This window comes from Cryptotermes secundus, unplaced genomic scaffold, assembly GCF_002891405.2.
Source record: "Cryptotermes secundus unplaced genomic scaffold, Csec_1.0 scaffold1379, whole genome shotgun sequence".
Classification (NCBI taxonomy): domain Eukaryota; kingdom Metazoa; phylum Arthropoda; class Insecta; order Blattodea; family Kalotermitidae; genus Cryptotermes; species Cryptotermes secundus.
This window is the reverse complement of record NW_019718634.1, coordinates 1,156,056-1,174,946: the sequence shown is the minus strand read 5'-3', so window position 1 is coordinate 1,174,946 and position 18,891 is coordinate 1,156,056. Positions and strand designations below refer to the sequence as shown.

Genomic DNA, 18,891 nt, shown 5'->3' with positions numbered 1-18,891 from the left:
GACGGAGGTCGTGGAATTTTTAAGGGCGGAAAAATTCAGGGAACAAGTCCTCCGGGAGGGACTTTAAGCCATGGGTCCTGTGTCGTAGATTTACAGCACGTAAAAGATCGTCATGTCTCTAGGAGACCTCTGAGCAAAATTAGGCAAAGTTTCCCTCCCAAGTAGTTTCCAATGCCTCCGGTAGATGGGGAAGTGATCGGGTACCACTGCCAGCCTCGTTGGCTGAACGGGGCTGATAGCGAGCACCAGTACCGGCAGGGTATGGCGACTGGTAGAATATCAAAGGGGGACATACAATAGACTATTAGTCGCGGTGCATGGGAAAACCCACCCCCTCCAATAATAATAATAATAATACTGTCCATCATAAGATAACTTTGAGTCATCAGTCAGTCAGTGGAGTTAGTGAAGAGTTGGTTGGTGAGTAAGCGATACAGAGGATTGCTGCAGTTCAGTTGGTGTTTGCTGTTACTCTTAGAAACTGGTAACTAAGGACACGGATAGTTCTGGAACCCAGAGGAAGGGGTACATCCACAGTTGGAAGCTGCTACCATCAAGTGGTTAGTGAACACTGTAACAGACTGAGAAGACCTAGTGTGTCCCGTAGTGATTTGTGAAGTGTGTGGAATAGTGAGAACATAATTCTTACTTGTAATTATGAGTTGTATAAATGTGCCATAGATCTGATTATCAATCCAAACCCCGTCTATAGTAGCTCATATATACTTGTATGTGAGAGTAAATTTAAAGAAAACTGATTCTTCTGTCTTGCATACAATGGTATTTGACAGCTTACTTAAAAGGCTTAAATTTAAATTTCAGTGCAAATTTTCTGGCTTTCCCCTTTGTAAAAAGTTCTGCAAGTATCCATGATAGCAGGTATGACTGCAAATACTGGAGATGAGTCATTCTCAAGCAGTGTTGTACACTGGGAACCGCAGATCTGTATGTTTCATGTTCTCTTGGATCCATCGATCTGCCCGTTTGCTCAGCTCTGGGGTAAATTCTTCCTTCCAGCTTCCATTTTTGCCTGTATAAAATGGATTCACAAAATTATCTATGAGTTGCACAATTTAAAGCCAGTTCTATACCTCATAAACAGTTAAGTACAAAACTTAGACAACTGACAGTTAAGTATCTTATGGTGGGGGATAGTGATGTAGGGGATCAGTAGACAAATGCAAACCTGTTCAAAATGTTATCACATTATAAAGGAATATTCTGGAATCAAGTTATCACAAAATGATTTGTAAACTATGTTTTAAACTGATATTTAAGTGTATTGCCACAATATTGACATTTAAAATGAGAAAAAATCAAAATCAATTGCTTTGAATCCTTTAGGTAATACCTGGGACAAAACAAGAAGGGGGTGGAAATTACAAATAAAATCCTTAGAGAAGGATTTCAATTCAAAATTTCTTAACAGAGCTAGAGGAGAAATTGCTGAAATTGTTTGACCATGTAGAAAGAGTAAACAGAAGTAGAACACAGAAGAGTACATTAGAATTAAAATTCAACAGAAGAAGATTAATGGAATGACACAACAAGCTGTTTCAGCAGGTGCAGGTAGGTAAACAGCAAGAAGAGAGGAAAGATTCAATAAGAAACTGAAAGGGAAGACTTGTGGGAAAAGAAAAAAAAAAGACATTGGAGGCTATTCATCCATTAACACATACAAAATTAAAACGATGCTAGGAGGAACAGTCAGTTTTTCAGGAAGCAAATGCATACATATTAAATAAAAAATGCAAAATTTATACTATAATAAAATAATTTTTGGGGTAATATAAGTTACTTCCGTGTGGTAATTTCTTTAAAATCTGTCTGAAAAAGGAAAACTCCTCTCACAAATAGGAATGAATATGCTATAAACAGTGCCATAATTAGTGGAATATTTAATTGGGCCAGATGAAGAACATAAAGCGAAAGAGAGTGCAGATTTATAATGACCACAACAATACAGCCAGAATTTCTACACTTTCTATGGATTAACTAACTTCATAGAGCTGAGCCCTCCTTGAGAAGCCGCCTGTTGTACAGCTACTCAAGGACTTCCCAACATTTTATGGAACCCAAAGATTCATAGCAGCGTTCACAAGAGCCCTCCACTGGTCCCTGTCCTGAGCCAGATCAATCCAATCCATACCACCCCCCTATGTCTTGATCTCCCTAGTGGTCTCTTTCCTTCTGATTTTCCCACCAATATCCTGTATGCACTCCTCCCCATTCGTGCTACATTCCCTGACCACCTCATCTTCCTTGACTTGATCATTCTAATTATACTTGGAGAAGAGTACAAGTTATGAAGCTCCTCATTATGCAGTTTTCTCCAAGCTCCTGTCACTTTCATCTCTCTTCTGTCCAAATATTCTCCTCAACACCCTGTTCTCAAACACCCTCAGTCTATAATCCTCCCTTAATGTCAGAAACCAAGTTTCACACCCATACAGACAACACGCAAAATAGTAGTTTTTTATATTCTAATTTTTACATTTGTAGACAGCAGATGGGAAGACAAAAGGTTCTGGATTGAATGGTAGCAAGCATTACTCGAGTTCAGCCTCCTCTTAATTTCCTCCTGAATCAAGTTTTGATTTGTTACTGTCATTCCCAAATATTTGAACTGTGTCACATTTTCATAATATCCGTTAGCTATCTTTATGTCATGATTTTACCCTGCATTCTGGTTACAAGATAGCAACACTGGCTGTGGACAGAAGTCCCCTAGCTCGATCTCTGTCTCTTTCTTTATCTGTTACCATTCCACCTTCATCATCTTCCCTTGTATTCTCTTCCAACTATTTATCCATTTTATTAATAGGAATTTTGGTAGCAATAACATTCTGGACCGGCTGACATATGCCAGAGGGGTCCTGAGGGATATACAGCAGTTGGAGAGGGAGAGACATTGAGCACCACCCTCATCTGCTCGATTTCACTCTGCATAGTGCAAGAATCTAAGAAAATATCTTTGAGGGTATGTCATTAGACAGTGACACAGGTCATTATATTGTCATCGAAAAGTTTCTAGGTTCTATTTTCAGTGTACAGTAGGAACCAAAATCTCCATACCGTTTTTTTTTATTCAGAAATAACTGCTTGCTTTAAACAAACTTGTATGGAATGTAAAATTGTTTGCATGCCTTTGGATTACGTTAATAGTATTACTGTATTTTGTGACCTATACCTTTCCTGATGAAGTTCTCTTCACCTTCGTTTAGCAATCCAATGTTTCGTAGTAAGTCAAAGTTAACAGCTGGATTGTTGCGGAAGTTCTTGATATCAAGGTGGTTTGCCAGAGTCGATGCTTGTTGGTCATCTAACGGCTTACGTTGTAGGAATCTGGCCACTTTATTTATAGTTGCTGGTAGGTTCTGAGTGCACAGAAGTAACTTAATTTTAATTATGTTTATATAACCCAAAACAGTTTGAAAATTGATAGTTATTATAATTCATTAATGCACAGTGCATTTTCAAGTGCCAGGATAATGGTTAATTTCACTGGTCAGAAAGAAATTTGAGGGTTATTAAAATTAAATGCATTTGACTATGTTCAGCTGGCTCTAGAAAGTGCACAAAGCCAAAGATTTGGGTCGGATGAAGATGAGCCAGTGATTCAAGCAGGGAATTCATCGGCTGATGCATCACTGGGATACTTGCCTCTCTCCTTCATGCATAAAAATCCCCAAAAGGGTGTCATCTAAATAATCATCAGTTTGAAATTGATGATTGTTTAAAAAAGAAGTAAGGCTTTGTTTCAGGCTGTGGTCTTGAGGATTGTGTGGCATTTTGCTAGTCTTGTAAGTGTATACTGACTTTCAAGAGGAACATACTGCCTCCATCTTCAGGGTTAATGTGAGGAGTCAGGTAAGATATAGGCAATTTGCAAGGAAGGTGATCACCCAGATACACAAGAAGAGGAGAAGGGATAGACCCCCCAATTTAGGCCAATAGGAGAAGTTGACTGGAAAATGACTCTTTTCAGGGCTCTGTGGTTTGGAATGTGAAAGGATCAGAATAATAAATTGATATGACCTTTCTACTGTATGCTCACTTTATGTCCTCAACACAAATAACACATAAAAATAATCTGGAAAGAAACTATAATTATTTTCATTTTATGACAATTTTGTAATACTAGATGATGCAGACAGTCATTTCAGTAACCAAGCCATCTTCTGGGATATGACCATGAATGGCCTGGTAGCTGTTTACCTACATTCACCTTCATGGTCAGAAAGTAAGCCAGATAACCAAAAAGTATTGTTTCTTGTTGCTTGCTTGCTCAGCTTACTCTTTTTACACTGAAGATGGAGGCATTAATTTTCTCTGAACTGTCGGTAAACTTCTACCAGATGAGATATTGTCACAACCCTGAAGACAATACTCCTCAGTCTTCATAGTCACTGCTGTAACAAACTCAGATGTCGGCGAGATCCAATGTTTGCTGTCCCACTAATTAATAATGTTACATTTGAGCTTCCTGTTAGATTGATGTATCACTCTTTCATTCACCTCCATCTTTAAGGCAACAGAAAACTTTTCACAATCTCTCTTTAATTTGAAATGCCATTAAAATCATGTACAATTGCAACATGTTTCAGCCTTACAAGGCCATCTTCAGGAAATCGTTCACCAATTGAAACTGACACACCGCACAGATTCATATGTCAATGTGTCCCATGCTACTGCATATCGTCCTTCACACTAAAATGTGTTTGTTTGGGAATGAACACTCTCTTCTCTCTGTGTTATTTTAATTTTGAGGCCTCCATGTTTGTGTCCCCTTCATGTGTAGTTCTCACTAATTGGCCCTGTGTCCTTGTATTTATTCATTTTTGTGGACAATTGGCTGAATATGGCCATGTAAGGCCGAAACATGTTGCAATTGATGTGATTTTAATGTAACTTTAAATTGAAGACAGACTCTGAACACTTTTAAGTTGCATTAGAGACAGAGGTTAATGAGTGTTTGAGTCAGTCATAAATCTTATATTTACCTTGTTCATGTCCTCATAGAAGAGAAATAGCATATTCGGGTTGTGTCTGTTGTCCCATCCTTCAATGACATGTGACCAGTAAGGTGCCCATGGATCTGTGAATACCAAAATCTTGGTGTATAGGCAGCCCTGAATTCAGTTTGACAGTTAATCTTTTTTTTATTATTTGATTTCATCCCCTGGGCTTCAACCTTAATGTAGTGAGAAAGTCTGTATGCCTTGAACACCTGGAGAGCAATGCTAGCGGCAGGGCATGCTTCTGGTAGGATCTTGCATGCTGGAAATTTAAGGGACAGGAGTGAGACGAAAGGCAACACCTAGTCCCCCGGTTGGGGTGTTGGGCCTTACGCTAGTAACCTCATCTCAGAAAACTATGTATGTCAAGAAACCTAACGATGGATGGCGGATGACAGACGAATGGGCATACGTCATGAAGGAGGTCAGAATCCTTTGAGGACTGTGAAGCGGAGGAAGTCGAATACTGAATTGGAAAAGACGTAGAAAGAAGTGATCATGACTACAAAGCGTAAGAAAACCTGCGAAATTAAGTGAACCACGAAAATAACACTTTTCGTTTAATTCAACAGTTAGCCGGGCTGACACAATTAGCGTGACCGCTCCATCACTCTATGTAATCTAATATTCATATTATTTCTACTTATGTTTAAAAAAAGAAAAGGTATAGGCAACACTGTAGCAGGACGTGGAGGTCCATAGGGTTGTGAGATGTTGTGGCTCCAACATTTTCTAGACAACTGGATCTCAGCTGGCGGTGAGGTCAGCCTTACGCGCCGATCGCCCTTTACCATCCAGGAAGATTCCTGGTACCTATTTCTGTTAGAGGCTGGCTTGACCTCCGGGCCATAATGCGGCTGGAAGGATTACGTCAGTTGAAAAACCCATGATCTCATCGGGAATCGAACCCGCGATCTTCCGGCTTGTAGCATAGTGCCTCAACCAACTACGCTACCGCGTGCCCCCTCTACTTGCGGTGTTAGGAAAATTTATATAATTTTAAATACTTGATTGTATTACTTACGCAAATTGTTCTGGAAGTAGTCCCAGTAGTGGGGGAAGTCTCCAAGATAACCCTGAGTACGGATCAGTCTGTTCAGATGGTAGAACGACACCGCAACGTCCTTAGGGTTTCGAGCCACATACAGAACCTGAAGATATATATTCATAAGGACACGATTTCAAAACCCCGTTACTACTGAATTTATTGATATTGTTTTGCACGTGTTTGTGAATGAGATTTATACGCGTCTGTGCCACCAGGTAGCCCCCCTCCTCATAAATAAATTTGTAAATAAATGTTCTGCATCCCCCCTCACTCACCCGCTCAATGTGCTGAGCCCTTCTGGACGAGCCGCCAATTCTGCAGCTACTGAAGAACTTCCCAGCATTTCATGGCACCCGAAGGTTCATTGTCGTGTTGACAAGAGCCCTCCACTCGTTCCTATCATGAGCCAGATTAATCCAATCCATAACATCCCAGCCTATTTCTCTGAGATCCATTTTAATATTGTCCACCCACCTACGTCTTGGTATTCCCAGTGGTCTATTTCCTTCTGGCTTTGACACCAATACCCTACATGCATTCCTCTTCTCCCTCATTCGTGCTATATGCCCCGCCCATCTTATCTTCCTTGACTTGATCATTCTAATTATACTTGGAGAAGAGTACAAGTTATGAAGCTCGTCCTGCCCTTATAGAAATTCTTGACTGTACCAACGTCCTTATGGTTCAAGTTTCGATGCCCTAAGATAACACTTATCGTTCTAAAACTTATAAATTCTAAACCCTTATATTTCTAAACCAAATTTGGTTTGAATAGAATTTCAGAAAATGTGACTCATAAGGATCCGAACTTCTGTCCCCTCGCAGACAGATGTAGACTTACCTTGCAGCCAACATCAAGCAAGTTGGGTGGAAGCAAACTTAACGGGAAATGTGTCTTGATGAAACGTGGAGACTTCATCTCGTTCAGAACTTCATAACCAGGTCGGCTTATCTGCTCCACCAGGTCCAGTTTCTCAGCATCACCAGTGTTCATTTTCAGAAGCTCGGCCGTCATTTCATCGTGAACAAATAAACTGAACCTGGCAATAAAATTTCGGTTTATTATTATTTTACCTCATCTTCCCCCCTTCCACAACATTTTTTATTCAACGTCTCACATGCAACTTCTATTAAAATATTAAATTCGCTTTGAATTGTAAATTATTTTCATATTCCTGGTGCACTCTATGTTTCAACCGATATGGCCTTCTTCCTTCAGGTAAAGGGCACCCGGAGCATGAGGCTCACACCCTCACCGTTATCTGTGAGCCGATTGTCTAGAAAATGTGAGAGCCTCGACTCTCACAACCCTATGGGCCTCCACGGCCTATTACAGGGATATCTTGGCGCGTAAAGCTGACAACCTCACCGCCATCTGTGAGCCGATTGTCTAGAAAATGTGGGAGCCTCAACGTCTCACAACCCTATGGGCCTCCACGACCTGTTACAGGAATAGCCTTACCTTACGTTACGTTACGTTACTGATTGTAGGTAATTTTAATGAAATAATGAAATTGAAATATTGAAGCTAGTCGATCTCCAAATGAATTGTGTGAACTCACTCGAAGAAAGGAAACCTCTGCATGAGCGGAATGCGCCTAGATGTCTCGTAGTCCAGATCATTAGCAATGAGCCACACAAGTTCCTGGCTCCATGTCGTTCCTGGAAGGAAGATAACAGCAACAGGTAAAGTAAATATAACACTTTTCCCGTGCCTAATTACGCATCACACCACGAAGAAGGCCATAGATCAGGAAGTTGAATATATAAAGAGTGGGCCATAAAATCCGGCCCTCGCACCGCGACCGTCAATGATCTATTGCGCTTTCCCTTTTGATTAACCTTTTTAGTCACCGGCTTCCCACCGCGGTGGCCCAGGTTTCATTCTCTGTCAGATCATAGGTTTTATCCGAATACCTCACTTTCCCCTATAAATTCTCATTCGGGTGGAGGCGGGGTCGAATGCCTCCACCGCCGCCCTGCGAGTCTTAGGAGGCGACGGAAAGGGGCCCAGTTCCTGGGGGATATAAATACGGGGACCTGGATCTCAAATTTGGGGGAATCTCGAGATCATCAGTCCCGCGGGACTCGGACCTGAGAATGACTGCGCTGGCGAGAACCAGAAGCAACTGTAAACGACAGACCCATCCTCTCGTCAGAGAGGATATTACATAAGGACTGTAACCGCAAGTGTTCAGTTGGGAAATAAAACTACTGGTCGTGAGTCTCAAGGGGCGTATCGCCAAGACGAACTGATTGGCGGTAAACAGCCAGTCGTGAAGTAACTGTAACTCTGACTCTGACTCTGACTCTGACTCTTTGCTTCAAAGAGTTCGTCCTTAGAAACGCCGCCACCATTACAGGTACCGCCTGGTTGAACATTAACGAAAGAGACCGGACTAACTTACAGATAAGTCTCCAGACTCATATTCAGGAGGTTTTCCGTTCGAATCTCGGCAGGAACACCCGCTATATTGAGCGAGGCTTTTCGTGGTTTCCCTCAGTTCCTCCATGCGAACGCCGAAGCAGTTCCTCAATTTAAGCCACGGGCATTTTTTCCAATTAGTTATTCCACTATTCGACACTCCATAGTGTAGCTACTGTGAACGCCGTGAACCAGCCTCAGGGTGTATTAATGTGTTTCGTACGCTACAACATTCACCGACTGGTTTCTGTAATGGAGGCACGGTGTGTTTTCTGTGATGTGGGAGCGGATATTTTATGTACTGTTTACATTGGCTTGTGGTTTCTCTTTCTTCGCGGGATACTCAACGACGCTTTCAGTGTCGAGCCTACAGCATCGGATGGTAAGTTGATAGATGAATTGGAATGGGAGAGACTGACGAAAACCATTAAAACCTCCGCCAGGAGAGCCGATGTCCAGGCAAAGACTGGAACCGAGTACCTCCCTCATGCAAGTCTAGGCTATCTTGTTCGATAGCTTAATGCCTCAGGGTTCGGGGAGAGCGGGACTCGGCGGTCCAAAACTTGTTCTCCGTTATGAACAGGAAGACAGTTCGGAAGTTGCTCATGACGTCAGAACTGGTTCCGGTTTCGTGTGTGGAAGGTGGAGGCAAACAGGAAGTAGGAAGAGAGGAACAAGAAGGAGATTAAGGGGTAGAATAAGGAGGAGGAGGAAGAAACGGAACAGAAGGAAGAAGGAGGTTGTCGAGAAAGAAGAACAATAAGGAGAAGGCGAAAAGAAGGAAAAATAAGAGAACAAGAAGGAGGAGGGGAGAGGAAGAAAGAGAAGAAAAGAGTAGGAGGAGAAGGATTAGGAAGGAATAGGCGGTGAGGGAGAAGGAAAAAGAAAAAAAGCAGAAGGTGGAGAATAAAGAAGGGAACAAGGAGAATGAGAGGAGATAGAAGATAGAGGAGGTGGAGGAAGAAAAGGAGCAGAAGGAAGAAGAAGGGAGGTGAGAAAGAACAACAGTTAAAGAACAGGCGAAAATAAGGAAGGAGAACAGAACAAGAAGAAGGAGGGGGATGAAGGAATAGGAGGTGAAAAAGGAATTTAAAAGTGAGGAACAGGAGACATGGAATACTAGACATGCGCATACGAGCTTCGTCAAATTATTAAATATGAAACTATTAAAAGCGATTTCAGAAGACCCACCTGATCTGGGATAAGTGACTACCCATATATCGTCGGGCCGAGGCTCCAAGTTGTAGAAGTTGCTGGCCTGGGCCTTGTACTTCCTTGGCAGGAACCACTTCTCAGGTCCAACCTGTACGAATCCTGTTCTCTCGCCTGTGAAGTCCCGGAGGATCTGCCGGTTCAGGTCTTCGTCAAGGTCACACACGTCATATGGGAACTCTGTTGACATGGCGGCGTTCCTTCTGGGAACTCTTCCTGCGTGCGGATCTTTCAAAACTATATCTGAACACGGAGAAGAAGTGAAAGTTTGAGGAAGCAAGTAACTAACCAACTGCATGGATAGACATGCAAGAAGGCGAATTTATAAGATCAGTGACTGCAGCCACCTGCTCGGCTGGTTCCTCGCTCGCGGATTTTTGTACCCTGAAGAAGGAGGCGCTACTTTCCTCCGAAACTTCGGTTCATACAAGATCTACAAGACGACATTCTTAATATAATAGGATTTTTTCGGAAGAACGAATCGCCTAATTTCCTTTGATACGACGCGGACCTCAGAGAAAATAAAAAATAATCAGTGGGGGGGGGGACAGACGGATACAGGGACAGGAAAATAATATCATAAGCTTCTTTTTATTTATTTATTTTTTCAAAATAATGAAATAGGCTTATAACACAGTTTACAGAAGAATAAAGCAGGCATCTGAAAGAAGCTGTTAGGACGACAAGCTCAGATAATATTGCAAAGAAATCTTCAAAAAATATCAATGCCTTTAGTCCGCAAGCGAACTATACCGACCAGGCGACCGCCGCTTGTCGGTGAAGTTAGTGCCAAATTTAGCGGGTAGAGGGTGTCATGTGGCCGGCGCAACGAATTTCCACGGCCGTTAATTTCGGTTTTCTAGACCGGAGCAGCTATTTCCTTGAAACAAGCCCTCAATTATCCTCACAAAGCTGAGTGTCCACTACTTTTCAGAAAATCTGGTAGCGCCGGGAATCGAACCCGGGACCTCTGGATCGGTAGCCAGGTACTCTGACCAGTAGACCACAGAGACGGTCGTGAAATCTTAAAATATCGACCAAAAGGAAAAAAAAAAAGTGTGAGAAGACATCCGTAACTACAAAGAATTCTGCTTTGGAACATAAGTAACAGGTGTCACTACAGAGAAACCGCAATTATAGTGGTGATTAAGTCGTGAGTCATCCTAATGCTCGTCTCCATAAATTTTCATTGGGTCTTGGTCTGATGATTTGAAGTGTAACTCGGATGTCGGCCTCTCCTGACTGCTGTTTTGCATGGTACTCCTCAGTCCCTTTAGACAAATACCAGTATATTGCCTTGAATTAAGCCACGATCACTACCTTCAAAGCCCTTTCTGAATTACCATTGGCTATCACGCAATCATTCGACGCTTTATAATCAGAATTACTGACATCATCATTAAACAATAATTATTATTTTTGCTCTACGGCCCTTTGTTGGTCCTTGACCGCTTTTTTCAGTTTCTTGATCGTATACACAGTCGGTAGAATCCTTGGACGGGGGATCAGCCCGTCGCAAAGCCTCTACCTACATACAGAACAACATAAACAGAATAAACGCTCACAGACATCCATGCCTTCAGAGGAATTCGAACCCACGATCCCAGTGTTCAAGCGAGCGAAGAGAGTTCATGCCTTAGACCGCACAACCACTGTAATCAGCCATTATTAATAAAATAATAAATAAATTAATAAAAATAAAATAAAATATATGAGTAAGAAAATAAATATTCTAAATGCTACAATTACAGAAAATGATAAATAATTCTCAGTAACTAACTAACTAACTCCATAGAGAGGATGGTGTATGCTGTACATAACAATTAGGCTTATTTTAGACTCTATCCATCGTCTGGTATATTACTTACTTACTTACTCATGGAGCTGAGCCCTTCTGGAGGAGCCGCCATTTCTGCAGCTACTCATGAATTTCCCAGTATTTTATGAAACCCGAAGGTTCATCACCGTGTTCACAAGAGCCCTCCACTGGTCCCTATCCTGAGCCAGATCTAGCCAATCCATACCATCCCCTCCCATCTCTCTAACATCCATTCTAATATTGTCCACCCACCTACGCCTTGGTCTTCCCTGTGGTCTCTTTCCTTCTGGCTTTCCCACCAATATCCTTTACGCATTCCTCGTCTCCCCCATTCGTGCTACATGACCTGCCCACCTCATCCTCCTTGACTTGATCATTCTAATTATACTTGGAGAAGAGTACAAGTTATGGAGCTCCTCATTATGCAATTCATCTGGTATAGAGAAGACAAAAAGCCAGTGATTGAGACTAGCTCTTTCTAACGGGCCCAACTGAGTAGGTTTATCCTGCTCAATCCACCTGAGGACAGAGACAGATTCCGTCTCCGAAACGTTAAGTTTTTGTCTTCTATATATCAGACAATGGATAGAGTCCAATATAAGCCTAACAGTTCTGTATAACTCCATGGAGCTGAATCCTACTTGAGAAGCCGCCAGACACACAGCGACTCAATAATTTACAAACATTTTATGGAACCCGAAGGTTCATTACCAAGAGCCCTCCACCCATCGTATTTGTGTGACATCCATCTTAATATTATCCTTCCACTTACGTCTATGTTTTCCCAAGAGACCCCTTCTGTCTTTCCCACTAAGAACCTGTATGCATCAATCTTCTCCCCATGCGTGCTACATTCCCCCCCCCCCTTGGCACTACAGCCCCAGTGGGCCTAGGCCTTCCATGAACTTCTCCGTTCACTTCGGTTTTTTTTCTAGATCTTACACGTTCGGTAGGACTCCTTGGGCGGGTGATCAACTCGTCGCAAGGCCTCTACCTGTACACAAACACAGAAAAACGCACACACACAAACTAAACATCCATGCCCTGAGTGGGATTCGAACCCACGATCCCGGTTTCCAAGCGAGCGAAGACAGTACATGCCTTAGACCGCTCGGCTACGGTGACCGGCATGCGTGCTACATGCCCTACCCATTTCATCCACCATGACTTGGTGTAGAGTACGAATTATGTGTCAGTTTTCTCTCCCCTCCTTCTGAGATGTTTTACTTGCGAGTGAAGTTGAAGCGCCGTTGCAGACAGCTGAATGATCTACGGCGGTGTGAGTGTGGACTGGTGAAAGCTCTTGTTGCTACTGGCATGACCATGTGTAGGATCAGCTACTGGTGAAACTCAGTCTGACACGGTTTTCCCTGCTCCGTGAAACAAGTAGCACAGCTAACCGCCAGAGAGCTTGTTTACTTCCTACTAATGAGACGGGGTTTGTCAGTTGGTGTAGTGACCAGACCGTGAATCGGGGTTTCTTTTCAGAGAGTTTAATTCCTTCCACGCCACGTAAATCGGCTCAGGGTTCCTCTAGCAAAGGTAGCGCCGACCTTTTCGCTGCGGTTAAAGTGATCATTCACCTACCATTCTCTTCCACTGCTGCCGAGGTGAAAAATACGTGGAGCTATACCTCCATTCTCCCATGATAAGTTAAAATTGTCCCTGTGCTCAAAGAATTTAAGCACTACGCCATGAAGGCGTATGGGGGAGTGGATGGATAGGTCCACATTTCCTTGATCTCGGTACTAGCTGGAAGTGAGTGGTCAGCTTCGCGCCCCTGCCACTTTACCCCCCTGTACCCATTGGCTAGGAGGCTGGGTGAATCCCAGAGCCTGTCTGGACGACTTGAAGAAGAGAAAATTCTTGACCCTAGCGGGACTGAACTCCGATCCCTCGGTCGTCCAGCCCATAGCCAGTCGCTATACTGATTATGCTATCACGTGATGCGGTACTTTATTGTGCATTCCATAGCTCAAGCAGTTAGTCGCTGGCTTCCCACCGCGGCGGCCCGGATTCGATCCCGGGTCTGGTCAAGTAGGATTTGTGGTGGACAAGTGGCGCTGGGGCAGGTGTTCTCCGAGTACTTCGGTTTCCCCTGCCAATCTTCATTCCACCAAATTCTCCATCATCATAATCACCCGGGGCAGGCTACAATAGGCCAATCAGTTGCCGCCGTGCCGAGTGGACCCAGTTGGACTCCACCCCCCACTTTGCGAATTAAAAAGAAATGTGCATTTGGGACAGTTTTGCCTTTATCTTTTACCCAGACTCAACGGAAACCTGTTAATTTACTAAGGAGGGGTCTGAATTTTTAAATGTTTTCCATACTCACATGGCCTTCAGACTTCATGTAATTTAAATGTCTTTACTTCTCACATAGCCCTCACAATACAAATTAACCAAAATTAAAAATATTATGTGCAGACCACTGATTTAGCTTTCCAGTTTGTCGCAATTTTCAGTTATTCATAAAAATAAAATTCCGAGGCTCTTATAGAATGGTTCATGCAACTTTCTCCCTTACGTGAACTATCAGATGTATTCTCGCTGAACGTCCAGGTTAATGAGCATTGCTGAGGTATTAAATAATGTCCTTGCACGTAATTGTTGTACAGTGTGACCAAGAATTAGGGACGAATGCTTTCGTCAAGGTTTGTTTGAGAGAGAGATGGAGACAGAAGACGGTTGGAGTAAATATAGCAATAAATATCTTTTACTTCCTCCCTCTCATATCCAAATATTGCCCTCAGTATCCTGTTCTCAAAAACCCTCGCTCTATAATATTTTACTATGAGAGACTAAGTTTCGCACCCATACAAAACTACGTGTAAGTTTCGATGTTGACTGTAATTGATAACGTTGTATATTATCAAAGTAAAATCAATTACAAGACACAGGATAGCTCAGTCTCTATAGCGGTGCACCATGAGTTGGAAATCCGGGGTTAGATTCCTGACAGGGGCAAGGGATTTTTCACTACTTCACAGCATCTGGGGCTCACCCAGCTTCCTGTCCAGCTACTGGGTGCTTTATCCCCAGGTGTAAAGAAGTGAGGTCAAGAATGGTTGAATTTTACCTGCACTCCCCCATTCGTCTTCGTGGCCTAGTTCTTAAGTAGTTAAACACAGGAACAGCTTTATCTTACAGTCAGTTATAATACAAGTTCTTAAAATGAAATTAAATAAATCATTGACCTGATATGTTGTGATACGGTTGAACAGCGCAAGGACTCTTCCACACATCAACAACCATACAGGCTTTACAATAATCTTTACATTGCATCAAGAACTGTAATAAATCTGTTATTTTACATGCGATACTACAAAGGCGTTAAATTCGTGTAAAATCGTGAAAAATAACTATGTATACTTGAAGATGGCATTTTTAAGTGTCAAAATATGTAGGGACAATTACAAATTTAATTTCAAAAACTTGTATTTGAATTGACTGCACTGTAATAACAAAAAACATTATAGTTTTTAGCCTACGTTCCTTATTTTGAAAAAATAAAAATAAACTTTTTAGATCACCCCCTATTAAGTTTTGAATTCCTGAACCAATCTTTATGAAAGCTGGTATGCATATCATGACACATGAGCCTATATCAATGTCGTACTTTATAAATTCCTCCAATCAGTTTCTGTGTATATGTGAACCCCCTTATCGTTGCTAGGCAACGGCTCGTAAAGATATTACCGCAACAGCGAATACACACACACACACAATAGAAGAACTGTTGAACGCGTTGTTTTCTATGCGGTCCATGTCTTGTAGTAAGTAGGCAATGAATTTCTTCACAGAACTTTTTGTTAGCCTAAATTCCTTATTTTTAAAAAATAAAATTAGACTTATGAGATCACAGTGTTTCTACTGTAAACTCACCGAGTCGGAGACAGGGAACTGTACAAGGGCCACTGTCAGTCTGTGTCCTGTGTGGGGCCACACAGCTTTTGCATATGATAGCGCCCTCGTTTGCAATCAGACGCCGGACGTCATCAGCTGTGCCAGCCCACCATTGTGCGCCGAAAGCTTAACTTTTATCGCGCAGCCCGTCGACAAAGCGACCCGGTGTCTCAGAGTACAGGGTGACACAGAACTTGTTGCTACTGAACAAACACGCGTTCTTGTCATTAGAACTGAACTCGTCAGTGATGTGCTGACGTTGGGATGTCGAGGATTCCAGAATCTTTTCTCTTATTATTTGCTGTTCGAACAAATAAATATTAAATGCACAGAATTATAATTTTGTCTTCCTTCTTGTGCGGGCATGAAACTTCGTCTCTCGTTCTAAGGGAAGAACAAATCCCGTCTATAAGAACAGGGTAAAACGACAAAGCTACCCCTGTAACAGGCCCTGGAGGCCCATGGGGTTGTGATACGTCGAGGCTCCCACAGTGTCTAGACAACCGGCTCGCAGATGGCGGTAAGGTTGGCACCCTTACGCGCCGGTCGCCGTTTACCCACAGGAAGATTCCTGGTACTCATTTCTGTTAGAGCCTGGAAGAATAGATGAACTGAAAAATCCATTGACCTCATCGGGAATCGATACCGCAACCTTACGGCTTGTAGCATAGTACCTCAACCAACTACGCTACCGCGTGCCCCTGAATAAATATTATTAGGATGATAAAATCAAAAAGGATAGGTTGGGGGGGGTATACATGGCCCAAGAGAGAGAAGTGAATGCAAAGTTTTGGTAGAAAAGCTTCAATGAAAAAGAAAACTAGGGCGGTAAAGGTAAATGGTAAAGTTGTCCCTATACTTTACTAATAAAACAATACGCCATGAAGGCGTATGGGGGAATGGATGTATAGACCCACGTTTTCTTGACCTCTGCATTAGTTGGAGTTGAGTTGTCAGCTTCATGCCCCTGTCGCTTTACCCCCGTTACCCATTGGACAGGAGGCTGGGTGAGCTCCAGAGCCGGTCTGAACGGCATGGATAAGTGAAAATTCTTGCCCCCACCGGGACTCGAAATCCGAACTCTTGGTAGTCCAGCCCCGTAGCCAGTCGCTGTACCGACTGCGCTCGTCGACAAGTAGGGTGACCTAGGAGTAAATGCTAGGATAATATTAAAATAGATTCTGAATAAATATAGTGGGAGGTTGTGAACTGGATTCATCTGTCTCATGGTTTGAACCAGTTGAGTCTGTTGCGAATTCAGTAATGAATATTCAGGTATCATAAAATGTTGGAGACTTATTGAATAGGTGAGCAACTGTTAGCTTCTCAAGAACGACTAAGCTTCGTTCGTGTTCGTTACTTAGTATCAATTGTGATCGAACCTACGGGCCTACCAGACTGAAAACGCTGAAAATGGAGGTAGCATGTTCTTTCGAAATTTCGCTGATATACTAGACTACACGGAGTCAGTACAAATTCACTGACCTGGTTGCGTGTGGTTGTGACTTCTGAACTTATATTCAGAGGCTTCGTGGTTCGAATTTTGGTTGGGACACCCGCTATGCTGACTGAGGGTTTCCGTGATTTTTCTCAATCCGTCAAGTCAAATTCCTAGATAGTACCTCTGTTAGGCCACGACCACTTCCTTCCAAATACATTAAAATTCGTCACTTTATCATATATCCATCTGATGCTACATAGCCTAGCTATTAGAACTCCGTGACCTGTAGTCCGCAAGCGAACTATACCGACCGAGCGGCCGCTGCTTGTCGGCGAAGTTAATGCCTAGCTCCTAAAATAAGTAAATTTGTCTCTGTACCTAATTAATTAAACAAAATGTCATGAAGAAGTACTGAGAGTGGAGGTGTAGCTCCACCATACTTAACCTCGGCACTAGTTAAAGGTGGGTGGTCAGCTTCACGCCTCTTCCGCTTTACTCCCTGGAGAACACTTCACAATACTGATCGTGTGTGAGGCTAGTTGGGTCTCAGAGCCGGTCTGGACGCTGTGACGTAGAGAAAAATCCGCTGCCCTCTGCCGGGAATTGAACCCCGATTCCTCAGTCTTCCAATCCGTAGCCAAATCAAAAAATCATCAAGTAATTCACAAAATACCGATTCAAAATAAGTGTCTATTCAGTCATGATACAGGGCTACTTGCTTGCAGAAAAACAAATGACGAACCTAACTTCGAAACACTGAAACGTGATGTTTAAATTGTTGTATTTATATTCCTGAAGAGTGGAGGAGTGGAAGAGTGGAAGAGGACACAGCTCCTGGTATTTCTTCAGGAGTCAGATAAACTCAGGATGTGTAATTAAGTCTCTAACGAACACACGTGAATGTTGCATGCGACTTGATGTCGTGACGGGTCTCGTTAAATGCTGAAATTCCCTGTTTTTTTATGTTGGGAAAAGCCACTGGAGCCAAATAACGAAGTAAGAAATTGAAGGTTCAACGTTACCAAAACGATAGAGTCTTGGATTACATGTACTTGAGGCGCCCGAAGTCGTTACAAACCGAATCACCCCTTCAATATTTTATTTTTGTCCACAATCAACGTTAGTGTTACTGGCGAGGTGACCATACAAAAATTCAACTGGAAGTTTTGATATTTCCATATTTCCCTTCCATTTACCGACTTTTTCACAGATAATAGAGAATTGGCAAAGAGCATACACGGAGGCACGCGGAAGCGTAGTTTGTTGATGCACAATGCTACAAGCCGGAAGATCGCGAGTCCCGATAAGGTGGTTTATTTTTTTCAATTTACCTAGTTTTTCCAACCGCACTATGGCTCTGGGGTCGACTCAGCCTCTAACAGAAATGAGTACCAGGAATCTTCCTGGGGGTAAAGGGCGGCCGGCGCGTAAGGCTGACAAACCTTTCGCCATCTGTGAGCTGATTGTGGGAGCCTCGACGTCTCACAACCCTATAGGCCTTCACGGCCTGTTACAGGGACAGCTTTTACCTTTTTTACCTACTTAAGAAATACATATTTCAAATGTAGGCTTTGAGGTTCTAACAGCAGTGGTTATGAAGAGTACTACTATATTCTGGGATATAACATTGCATAGACCGTTGGAAGTCAACTGATGTTTCGGAGGAATATTTCGCCTCCGTTTTAAGGGTCCAATAAGCCGAGAATTATACCAGCAGGAAATCAGGTGACAAATCGTCTTACCACCTGCTTTCCCGCTGCTATCTTTCTCAACTTGTTCGGCCTTGAAAATTGTAACAGCCCATAATTATTAGAAACTATTGTTATGCTTCAAACGTAGGTGATAGATAAAGGGAGATAGTCCCATTGTTGCATTTAGTATTTTACGTAAGGTCATTCTTGTTATGCGAATTAGATGTAGCCACCTGCGCTTTTCCTGGAAATCTAGTCAGGTTCCACGTGACGGCAGAGGTTAGGAAATCTGATACCAGACATCACAGTCGAACGATAAATTTTAAAAAGG

The 18,891-nt window shown here is 42.7% G+C and overlaps 1 protein-coding gene across 1 annotated transcript; it reads right to left on the bottom strand.

Annotated features, from left to right (window-relative positions):
- Positions 1–356: 356 nt before the first annotated feature.
- Positions 357–17,610, bottom strand: LOC111863490 (sulfotransferase 1E1). Its single transcript, XM_023849841.2, has 8 exons — positions 17,315–17,610; positions 9,683–9,946; positions 7,629–7,728; positions 6,908–7,106; positions 6,043–6,169; positions 5,004–5,098; positions 3,191–3,377; positions 357–1,030 (listed from the first exon to the last, which is right to left on the bottom strand). Exons 2-8 carry the CDS (start codon positions 9,891–9,893, stop codon positions 912–914), a joined length of 1,038 nt encoding a protein of 345 aa, XP_023705609.1. The 5' UTR covers positions 9,894–9,946; positions 17,315–17,610; the 3' UTR covers positions 357–911.
- Positions 17,611–18,891: the final 1,281 nt, after the last annotated feature.